General features: G+C 40.3%; 1 protein-coding gene across 1 annotated transcript in view; it reads left to right on the top strand.

Annotated features, from left to right (window-relative positions):
* The first annotated feature begins 1,306 nt into the window (after positions 1 to 1,306).
* LOC111571542 (macrophage colony-stimulating factor 1 receptor 2-like) overlaps positions 1,307 to 12,582 on the top strand; it is a 32,049-nt gene continuing 20,773 nt past the window's right edge. The window contains exon 1 of the mRNA XM_055017291.1: positions 1,307 to 1,400. Coding sequence (XP_054873266.1) covers positions 1,346 to 1,400 — 55 coding nt within the window. The 5' untranslated portion in view covers positions 1,307 to 1,345. The remainder of the gene's footprint in view (positions 1,401 to 12,582) is intronic.

The raw sequence follows: 12,582 nt of genomic DNA, 5'->3' as shown, positions 1-12,582 counted from the left end.
CCTGATGATCAGGAGGTCCAGGTAGTTCTCTTACCAGCTGCTGTTTCTGCCTCTGAACCCTGAACACAGCAGAAATGTGCTGAGTGTCAGAAAACGTTTCCTCTCAGAGCAGAATCTGTCCAGACTGACTCACGCTGCACAAACTCCTTCCTCATTTTCCTCCAAAATGCCCAGTTTGTTTGAACTTTAGTCAAACTACAGACGCCATTCTCCTCAGAACCTCCAACACAATCAGAGCCTCCAACACGATCGGAACCTCCAACGTGATCAGAACCTCCAACATGATGAGAACCTCCAACACGATCAGAACCTCCAACATGATTCCACATTTTAGTGATTTGGTTCTGAGGAAACATTTTGAGAAAACATCAATTCAACCTTCATCTGAGACGTTGAACAGGATTCACATCTGGTGGACAGCTGTAGTACCGTTCCACATCTGGTGGACATCTGCAGTACTGATCCACATCTGGTGGACATCTGTAGTACTGATCCACAGACTGTTCCGTGTTAAAGAAGCTTCCATTCACGCATTTAGTGATAATTAATCTAGATATGAACAGACAAGAGGACACAATCTGGAGATTAACAGAAAAATAACAAAACACTGCATATTAACACAGAAAAGTACTAAACATCTGGATCTAAATAAAGAAAAGCACTACAAATGTGAACATAAAGAAAAGTACTACAAATGTGGATATAAATACAGAAAAGTACTACAAGTATGGATATAATGGGGGCAGTGGTGGCGCAACGGTTAAGTCTCTGGACTACTGATCAGAAGGTCAGAGGTTCAAGCCCCGATGTGGCCACTGTTGGGCCCCTGAGCAAGGCCCTTAACCCTTCCTGCTCCAGGGGTGCTGTACTGTGGCTGACCCGTCGCTCTGACTCCCCCAATTGGGGAGAGATGCAAAAATCAGAATTTCCCCTCGTGGAATTAATAAGGGATAATAAAATTTAAAAAATAAAAAAATAAAAAATACAGAAAAGTACAACAAATGTGGATATAAATACAGTAAAGTGCCAGAGGGCTGGACATTAGTATGATGATGATGATGATGATGATGATGATGATGGAGGGGGTGGAGCTCTGAGTCCAGTTTGAGGAAGTTTTGATGATGATGATGATGATGATGATGGAGGGGGTGGAGCTCTGGGTCCAGTTTGAGGAAGTTTTGATGATGATGATGACGATGGAGGCGGCAGAGCTCTGGGTCCAGTTTGAGGAAGTTTTGATGATGATGATGACGATGGAGGGGGCGGAGCTCTGGGTCCAGTTAGAGGAAGTCTTCATCGTGGCTCAGATTCAGTTGGACTTCAGTCTGAACACAGAGAGAGAGAGATGTGGCTGCATTCACTGCTGCTGTCGATCGCCCTCAGCTGCTGCTGCTCTGCAGGTAGGAAACGTTTGTTCAGCGTTGATTTAAGGTTGATTAAACATTTGATCAATGTTGATTTAATGTTTTAAATCCAGTTCTCTGAACTCTGAACAAGAAGATTCAGTCCTGAAGATCTGACGACCTCATGTTTGTTTATCTGTTGATGGAAAACAATCATCAATGAAAGAAACACACACCTGTAAACACACCTGTAAACAAAGCTGTGAACATGAAAACAACACCGTAAACATGTAAAGAAATCTGTAAACATCAGCTCGATAAAACATGAAATTTAAAACCAATGAAGTCGACCAGAAACACGGTTCGCCTGAGAACATCTTTGATGATGATGCAAGATGAGGAACACTTCCAAAAGAACATGATCTAAATGTTCTAAATAACATGTTCTAAATGCTATAAATAACAGGTTCTAAATGTTCTAAAAATCAGGTTCTAAATGTTCTAAATAACATGTTCTAAATGTTCTAAATAACAGGTTCTAAATAACAACTTCTAAATGTTCTACATAACAGATTCTAAATGTTCTAAATAACATGTTCTAAATGTTCTAAATAACAGGTTCTAAATAACAACTTCTAAATGTTCTACATAACAGATTCTAAATGCTCTAAATAACGTTCTAAATGTTCTAAATAACAGGTTCTAAATAACAACTTCTAAATGTTCTACATAACAGATTCTAAATGTTCTAAATAATATGTTCAAAATGTTCTAAATAACATGTTCGAAATGTTCTAAATAAAATGTTCTAAACAACAGCTTCTAAATGTTCAACATAACAGATTCTAAATGTGCTAAATAACATGTTCAAAACATTCTAAATAACATGTTCTAAATGTTCTAAATCAAATGTTCTGAATGTTCTAAATAACATGTTCTAAATGTTGTAAATAAAATGTTCTAAATGTTCTAAATAAAATGTTCTAAATGTTCTAAATAACAGCTTCTAAATGTTCTAAATAACAGGTTGTAAATGTTAGAAATAACAGGTTGTAAATGTTCTAAATAACATGTTCTAAATGTTGTAAATAAAATGTTCTAAATGTTCTAAATAAAATGTTCTAAATGTTCTAAATAACAGGTTGTAAATGTTATAAATAACAGGTTGTAAATGTTCTAAATAACATGTTCTAAATAACATGTTCTAAATGTTCTAAATAACATGTTCTAAATAACATGTTCTAAATGTTCTACATAACATGTTCTAAATGTTCTAAATAACATGTTCTAAATGTTCAACATAACAGATTCTAAATGTGCTAAATAACATGTTCAAAATATTCTAAATAACATGTTCTAAATGTTCTAAATCAAATGTTCTAAATGTTCTAAATAACATGTTCTAAATGTTGTAAATAAAATGTTCTAAATGTTCTAAATAAAATGTTCTAAATGTTCTAAATAACAGCTTCTAAATGTTATAAATAACAGGTTGTAAATGTTATAAATAACAGGTTCTAAATAACATGTTCTAAATGTTGTAAATAGAATGTTCTAAATGTTCTAAATAAAATGTTCTAAATGTTCTAAATAACAGCTTCTAAATGTTATAAATAACAGGTTGTAAATGTTATAAATAACAGGTTCTAAATAACATGTTCTAAATGTGATAAATAACAGGTTCTAAATAACATGTGCTAAATGTTCTACATAACATGTTCTAAATGTTCTAAATAACATGTTCTAAATAACGGGTTCTAAATGTTCTAAATAACAGGTTCTAAATAACATGTTCTAAATGTTCTAAACAACAGGTTCTAAATGTTCTAAATAAAATGTTCTAAATGTTCTAAATAAAATGTTCTAAATGTTCTATATATAATGTTCTAAATGTTCTAAATAGCATGCTCTACATGTTCTAAATAACATGTTCTAAATGTTCTAAATAACAGGTTCTAATTAACATGTTCTAAATGTTCTAAATAACAGGTTCTAAATGTTATAAATAATAGATTCTAAATGTTCTAAATAATGGATCCGTTGTTTTAGGGACTGATTTCTCAGCTCAACCAACCAGACTTTATCTTGTAATTAAAAGAATCTACAGCCAGAGAATCACAATGATAAAAGAAGACGACGGCATTTTCTTTGTTTTATGGTACATAAATAGTGTGTTTGTACTATGTCTATACATATATATATATATATATATATATATATATATATATATATATATATATATATATATATATATATATATATATATATATATATATATATATATATATATATATATATATATATAGGATATTAGTACAGAATTAATGTGGTCTGATGAGTCCACATTTACCCTGTTCCACAGTGATGGGGGCATCAGGGTAAGAAGAGAGGAGGATGATGTGATGCCCTCATCATGGCGAGTCGGGGTTAGGGTTATGATCTGGGGTTGGTCAGGTTCACCAATGTTATTTTCCCAAAGGATGAGGTCAGTTGATACCTGAAGATACTGAATGACCAAGTCTTTCCATCAGTGGAGGTTTTCTTCATGTTCCTAGATGACAATGAGGATTCATGGGAGAGACTTTTACTGGGCAGGTAGAGCAGTCTGTAAGGTGTCCAAGTACTTTAGTGTAACCCCACTGCAAATACTAATCTAAATACTACTATAAATACTACTATAAATACTGCTATAAATACCGCGATAAATATCGCTATAAATACTGCCATAAATACCGCTGTAAATACTGCTATAAATACTGCTATAAATACCGCTATAAATACTACTATAAATACTATACCAGTAGAGTCTAGGCGTGGACGTCAACATGTTGCCATGGTAACCAGTTCCTCCTTTACATCCAATAATGAAGAAGTGAGACAAGGAAGTGGGACGAAGACCCTCAAACACACACACCACCCTGTGTGTGTGTGTGTGTGTGTGTGTGTGTGTGTGTGTGTGTGTGTGTGTGTGTGTGTGTGTGTGTGTGTGTGTGCGTGTGTGTGTGTGTGTGTGGTTTCTGGTAGAAAATGTGTTTCCTGACGTTCTGAGGTTTCATCACACTGAAACCTCCTAACTGCAAGACTTTCTCCAAACAAACAAACCTCGTATCTCCTGACGGTCTGAGGACCTCATCAGTGGACGACAGTAAAACCTCTCATCTAAACTCTGATTGTTTCCAGTCAGTAGCTGATCAGGAATGTGATTGGTGGTTACTGTCTGGTGTTGAACTGGTTTCACAGGAGGCTTCAGAGAACCAAACAGTGTCCAGAGATCCAGACAGATGGATCATCTGATCAGGAGGTTTCTGCTGATCAATGACTCTGTCATCAATAGGAGTTGGATCAGTGACGTCAGGACGGTGAAGCTGAAAGGTCTGGAGTAAAGAGTCTATTTAGTGGAATGATTTTTATAAACTCTAGTTTTCTAGATATTTTCTGATACGTCACAGATGATGCGTTCAGGGACAGTTGGATATCTGGAGATCCTTCTTGTTTTTACACTTTCTGGACGATGATGTTTGGTTTTCACTCAAAATGTCAAAGAGAAGATGTTTTTCTGTTTATCCACTCAGATTGCTTCTGTTCAGGTTTTAATCCGAACACGTTGCTGCTTCAGATGATGCATTCAGGGACAGCTGAACATCCGATTCCTTCAGTTTAGAGAGAAAAACAACATGATTGAACAAGTTTCAGGTTGATTGGTTGGTTCAGTGTGTGGAGCTTTCTCTGCTGCCGTCTGATTGGTGGTTGTGCTCAGGTGTGTCTCCCCTGTTGGTAGTGACAGGAATTACAATATTTTATCTGCAGCATCGCAAACAGTTCCACATTCTCCATCACTATGGTTACACACCAGTAGATAGATAGATAGATAGATAGATAGATAGATAGATAGATAGATAGATAGATAGATAGATAGATAGATAGATAGATAGATAGATAGATAGATAGATAGATAGATAGATAGATAGATAGATAGATCACTTCCTGTTTCTTCTGCTTTCTAAGGAGAGTCTGTGTTTCTCTGCTCTGACTTTAAGGAACATCTAATCAAACCTACAAACTGATCAGTCACATGTGAAACCAATCAGCTGATCAATAGAAACCCCTCTACATCTGACAAAGAGAACAGCAGCCGTTTGAATACAAACACACACTGATTCCTCTATCAGACTCTCATTGGCCCTCTGTGCACATGCTCAGTAGTGCTTTGATCAGGACTGGTCTGACTCAGCTATGAAGTGAGATCAGTGAGTCTTCAGGTGTGTGGAGCCTGAAGTCAGAGTTTCTGTATCACAAAGGTGGTTCTCTTTTATCCTGCTAGATCTCTATGTTAACTGATGCTGAGGAGCTACATCTCCATGGTAACTGATGCTGTGGAGCTAGATCTCCATGTTAACTGATGCTGAGGAGCTACATCTCCATGGTAACTGATGCTGTGGAGCAGGATCTCCATGATAACTGATGCTGAGGAGCTACATCTCCATGGTAACTGATGCTGTGGAGCTAGATCTCCATGGTAACTGATGCTGTGGAGCTAGATCTCCATGGTATCTGATGCTGTGTGGCTAGATCTCCATGGTAACCGATGCTTAGGAGCTAGATCTCCGTGGTAACCGATGCTGAGGAGCTAGATCTCCATGGTAACTGATGCTGAGGAGCTCCATCTCCAACCTGCTGACTTGAACGTTCCTAAAACCATTGAATGAAGCTGCTACAGCATTACACAATGGATGCATCCTGTTGCCATGGAAACCTGCAGTACCAGGCCAAAGTTTTTGCCCCCGAACAGAAATCTTCTGTTTTACCTGATTCTCACGCTGAGATGTTCCAGATCATCAGACTGATGTTTATATTCATTGAATGTTAGAGAAACCCACAGAACACTGACCGCAGTTTAAAACGATGGTTTATTACAGATTTACTGAAAACCTCTATCCTCCTTGTGAAAAAATAATCGCCCCCCTGAACCTGAGGACTCATTTGGCAGCAGCAGGTAGATGTTTGTTCCAGCTGGGATCATCTTCTACATCCATGGAACGTTGGTCCACTCTTCTCTGGAGAACAGTTTTCATTCAGTCACATTAGATGGTTTTAGATCATCAGCTGATCTTTGAAGGTCTTCAACCAACATCTCAGATGGACTGAAGTCACTCCAGAACCTTCATTTATTTCTTGTAGAGCCTCTCAGGGGTGGACTTCCTGGTGTTCTTTGGGTCCATTACTGTTGAGCTTTAGGTCCTGAACTGATGGTGGATGTTCTCAGGAGGTTCTTCTGATAGAGAGCAGAGTTCATGACAAGTCCTCCAGGTCCTCCAACCATCTCACCACCACCACCATGTTCCACTGCTGGTACCATGTTCTTCTAGTAGAATGCAGTATCAGCTTTACTCCAGATGGACCTATGTCTTCCAGAAAGTTCCACCTTTGACTCATCAGTTCTCAGGATGTTCTCCTAAAGTCTTGGAGCTCATCCAGATGAACCTTCATGATCTTTTAGGTCAGTAGAGGTTTGATCTCTAACTCTCCATGGATCCATTTCCTCCAGAGTCTTCTTTATTGAGGAACCATGTAGACCAGGGATGGGCCACTTTAATGACAGAGAGGGCCACATTTCTCCCCCCAACCCTACCTAGGGCCACACTATCTCTGTGAATTTACATCATACTCTGCTTCATATAAACATGTTTTTAAATTTATGAAAAAACAGTAAAACATATATTACAGCAGTTAACACTGTTTGTTGTACTTGTTTTATAATTTGGAACATTCAAATGAACTCTTGTAGTGCTTCTGTTAAAAAAAAAAACGTATTTTTATTATATGAAAAAAAGTGCAGAACTCCAACACAAAGTGCAACAACTAACATTTATGTTGTAATGGCTTAATTTGAACTATTTATACACAGTAAGGTCCTGAGAAGACCCTCCCTCACCTACACCTGGCTCAGCAACGTGTCCTAATGAGACACCTGTGGTCTTGCCTGCTGCTGCACAATATTCTGGATGTCAATGTTCATTTTTGGGCTTCCAGTTTGTATGAGCTGGAACAGAGTTTCATCTGTCAGCCTGTTTCTCCCTTTGATTTAATGTGCTTCATAGTTGAAAAGCTGCTCTCAGATGTACAGTAGGTGCTCCCAAACATTCTGGCCATGGAAAGTGAAAAATCCCTGAGCAACAGGAAACAGGACTCAGGTAGCATTCTCCAGAATGAAATCTCCTTCTCATGTCTCTGAGGCTGAAAGAAGGGGTCTGACTGTAGTCCTCACAGTTCCAGCTGCAGCTCCGTGGGTTGATCACTGACCGCAGCAGAGAGGAGGCCGTGAACAGCACAACTCGTGGCTGCATGGGTGGAAGTCTTGGAACCGCTCATTGAACTGCTGCAGCATATTTTCTATGTCGGCTCTGTACTTTGGGAATATTTTTTCACATTCAGGGACATCTCTGCGCATCTCTTCACAGGAGGGAAAATGATGCCAAATTTGGAGATGTGTGCGAACAGGTCTGACACAGTTTAGCATCTCCCCTGCTGCTGTACGTTGACATGATTTAAATGTGAGGTGATATCCGTAAGAAAAGCCATGTTGCACAGAAAAGCTGTATCCTGGAGTTTGCGGCAGTACGCACCGGTATCACAGCGATGACAGTCCTCCAAAAACACAGGGAGTTCAGCTGCTGCTTCTCCAAACACTTTTTACAGCTCATCCATCTGATGTCAGTGTGCATCTGTAAATCCCCATAGGCGGCATTCACCTCTTCCAAAAAGGCAAAGTTTCTGTGATTGAGAGCCCTGTTACCCCTTCCAATAAGATTAGTGACTTTGGTCACTAAATCCATGACGTGACTGAAGTTCATTGTCTTTGTGCAGAGGGCTTCCTGGAAATTAAAAATAAATAATACTAAGACTATGAAAATACTTTGCTCACACATTATTATAAATACCTTAAACAGAATCAAATCAATAGTCTCCCACCTGATTTATGATGCAGTGCAGTACGGGGCCTTCAGCTCCGTTCTGATGGATAAGACCACAATCCAGTGTGTCTTTGCTGCATGGACCGTCGGTCACAACGGCTTCCATGCTCATTTACTACCATTTCTACTGTGTTGAATATATCCGTGCCCTTTGTGGTCTCATGCAAAGACACCAGTTTCAGTAACTCTTCATGCAGTTCTAATGAACTGTCAATGGTTGTGGTGAAAATGAGGAGCTGGCTCACATCTGTCACATCTGTACTCTCATCCAGCACCAGAGAGAAACATTTGCAGTCATTCATTATGTCTTTCAGCTTTTCCTCAACATGATTTCAAATATCAACAATTCTTCACGTCACTGTGCGACGAGACAGAGATACAGTTTCAAAGTTTTTATTCATTGTTATTGCGGTGGCCGTATTTTGTAATATTGTGTTTGCAATTTGGATCTGTTTTGTTGTCTGGGAGTGGGTGTTCTGTCTTTGTGTGGATCTTTGTATCGTCCTTGTTTTCGGTGTGAGTCGTCTGTTCGTCTTGTTAGGTTGTAGTGGGTGTTCTGTGTCTGTGTGTAGATCTTTGTGTGTAGATCTCTGTGTGCAGGAGGTGTAATTGGCGGCAAGGCGGACGACGCTGGTTGGCTGTTGCCCTTTTAGAATCTAGGTGGCCAGCAGTGGAGAGGAGCCTCTCTGACAGCAGCACCCTTATTTTTTCCCAGACTCCAACCTATTGTGCTTGATACCTGTGTTTTCTTGTTAGATTAAGATAGTGTGGTTTTTGTTTGTTAGACTTAGGTTTCTCTTTTGTAGTAGTTGTAGTTTTGTTGGATAGGTTTTTTTGTTTGAGCGCTTGAATGCCTGTTTAGTTTGTATCCAGTTTTTTAGTTTGTTGTTTGAATGAATAGCCCATATAGTGGCCTCTTTTATTTGTTAAAAAAAAATTTTAAAAAGTAAATAAACCTTTTGTATTTTTCTTAGAACCTGTTAATTGTTGTTTTTGGGGACTGGGAAAATATTCGTTTTTTTTTTTTTTTAAATCAAACATTATGCTACACACCTTCCCCCTAGACAGGTGCATAACATCCATGTTGTCATCTCTGAAAGATTTAGCCATCTCTGTTGCACACTGCTTACCACCTCACCGTCGGACAGGGGCTTCTTTGGTTTAGAGCTCAGGGGTAACAACATAAGAGGCCCTAAGAGCTGACTCCTTTGCGGTGGTGGTTTTGGTGAAAAGGCTCTGCTGTCGGTGAACTTTCCTTTTGAGGTCAGTGACGATAGTGACTCTAGTGGCTCCGCTATATTTTTCAGATTTGTCTTTGTGCGTGGTGTTGTAGTGACTAAAACTGAAATCTTTCATGGCTGATTTTGTTTCTTGACACACTAAACACATTGGTTTGTCTCTGAACTCTGTGAAGAGCTAATCTGTTTCCCATCTTGCCTGAAAGATGTGGTTTTCCTGGTCAAGTTTCCGTTTTGGCGCAGACATCTTTACTGCTAGAAGATTAGCTGCCTCCTGTGTTCAATGAAGAGAGCAGCTACTTGCTCAGTTAAAGGCCTCTGGTGCCTCTAGTGGTTGGAGGCTAAATTACACCTGTGGTCCAGACAGTCTGCTGCTTCAACAGCAGTGAAGCCAACAGTTAAAAATTTGACATTAATTAGAAATTATTCTGCGTGCAACGACAAATGATGCTGCAGGCCACATGTGGCCCACGGGCCACCAGTTGCCCATCCCTGAAGTAGACAGACCTTAACTGAGGACAGTGAGGTCTACAGATCTTTAGATGTTCCTCGGGGTTCTTCTGTGACCTCCTGGATTAGATGCTAATGTTCTAGGAGAAATGTTGGTAGTTGGTCCATTCCAGAAGGTTCTCCACTGTTCCATGTTTCTCCATCTGTGGATAATGTCTCTGATTGAGGTTCTCTGGAGTCCCAGAGCCTCAGCAGTGGCTTTGGAACCCTCCAGACTGATGAATGTCAATGACTTTGTTCCTCATCTGTTCTTGAATCTCTTTAAAATGTGGCATCATGTTCTGCTTTCTGAGACCTTTTAGCTGCTTCACAATGAACACAGGTTCTATCTAGAGATGTTTAGGTTCCACCAGCCTGGCAGGAACCATCTGAAGGTCTGGATGGAGAACCTGAACCCAGATAGCAAGTGAATCTGGGGTCCGTTTCACGAAGTAGGTTTAGTGAAAACTCTGAGTTTGTTAACCCTGAAATGAGGGAAACTCAGAGTTTTCCATTTCACAAAGGGAGGTAACTCAAACCAGAGACAGAGGGGTAACTCTAGCCTGTTTCACAAAGAGAGGCAACTTAAACTCTCAGTCAGTTACCGTATTAACAGACTCTGTGACTCTAACCTGGTCAGGACCAGGTTTATCTCAGTAAACCTCAAGTTTCTCTCTGTCTCCTTCCTCTTTCAGCCACACGCTATTAGATTTCCTCATTCATTCAGTCATCAGGCGAGTTTTGGCGAAGTCTAGTTCTGCCATGTGTCAAAATGTCATGTCCTTTTATGAACGATCCAGTGGATGAAGGAGCAGCATTACTGCTCAGAGAATTAAATATTCATCGCGAGATTGTTATCAGACCGCGCATAGATGTTCTTGCATTTCCGGACAATTATCTTTTTTTTTTTTTTTTTTAAAGTTATTTTTTTGGCCTTTTTGTCGGCTTTTTATTAGATAGGCGTAGTGAAAGAGAGACAGGAAACAGGGGAGAAGAGTCGGGGGAAGACATGCAGCAAGGGCCGCGAGCGGGAATCGAACCCGGGCCAGCTGCGTCGGGGACCAGCCCCTGTACATGGGTCGCCCGCTCAATGCGTTGAGCTATACGGGCGCCCCGGACAATTATCTTTGAGAGCGGTACCGTTTCACATCACAGTCCATAATCTATATCCACAACTTCATCCGTCCTTACATTTACAACATGACCAACCACAGTCATGCTCTCACATCCCAGCAGATATTGTCTGTTGCGCTGCGGTTCTTTGCAAATGGAAGTTTTTTATATAATGTCGGAGATGCAGAGCACTTCAGTAAGACAACTGCAGGACGCAGAAAAAGAGAAATAAATGCTTTGAAAAAATATCTATCTATCTATATCTATCTATATTTATATCTATATCTATATCTATCTATCTATCTATCTATCTATCTATCTATATATAGTTGCATCAAGGGAAGATGCATTTGGTGGATCCCTGCTGACGTCTGACGTTACGGTGAGCGTATTGCGTCACTTCCTGTTGTAGCGCTGTGTTGTGTTCTGTGACTGTTGTAGCTTATCCACTCCATCTAATTTGATATTCATTAAATCTGTGTGTAGCGGTAATATTTGAATCGTAACATACACTCGTTTTCTTCACGCACCCTCTCAGTACTTAATTCTAAGTTAATTTGTTATCTCTGTCCGCTAGCCTAGCACTTAGCAGTTAGCATGGCTTCTCCCTCTTCCTCTCCTTCTCTTTCCTGCTCAGTGTGTCACATGTTTAGTTACTCCTCTGCCTCCTTTAGTGATAACGATACCTGTAATAAATGCAGTCTGTTTGTAGCTTTGGAGGCGAGGTTCTCTGAATTGGAAGCGTGGCTCCGCACCATGGAAAACACCCCGCTAGCTGTTAGCCAGGCTCCCTTAGCCGGTGCGGACCGCAATAATATAGCTGCTAGTGTAGCTTCTGCTAGCCGTCCCCTAGCAGCTCCCGAGCAGCCGGGAAGTCAGGGTAGCTGGGTGACAGTTCGTAGGAAACGTAGTCCTAAGCTCAAGCCCGCTGTCCCGGCACACCACAAACCGCTTCACGTTTCTAATCGTTTTTCCCCACTCAATGACACACCCGCTGAGAAACCAACTCTGATCATTGGCAGCTCCGTAGTCAGAAACGTGAAGCTAGCGACACCAGCGACCGTAGTAAAATGCCTCCCAGGAGCCAGAGCGGGCAACATAGAAGCAAATTTGAAACTGCTGGCTAAAGATAATCGTAAATACAGTAAGATTGTTATTCATGTCGGCGGTAATGACACCCGGTTACGCCAATCGGAGGTCACCAAAGTTAGTGTGGCATCGGTGTGAAACTTTGCCAAAACCATGTCGGACTCCGTAGTTTTCTCTGGACCCCTGCCTGATCTGACAAGCGATGATATGTTTAGCCGTATGGCATCGTTTCGCCGCTGGTCATCTACGTGGTGTACTGCAAACGACGTTGGCTTTATAGACAATTGGAGCTCTTTCTGGGGAAAACCTGGTCTGATTAGGAGAGACGGCATCCATCCC

This window comes from Amphiprion ocellaris, chromosome 14 (assembly GCF_022539595.1).
Source record: "Amphiprion ocellaris isolate individual 3 ecotype Okinawa chromosome 14, ASM2253959v1, whole genome shotgun sequence".
NCBI classification, from domain to species: Eukaryota; Metazoa; Chordata; class Actinopteri; family Pomacentridae; genus Amphiprion; species Amphiprion ocellaris.
Note: the sequence above shows the minus strand (reverse complement) of the source record. Positions and strands in the feature narration are given on the sequence as shown.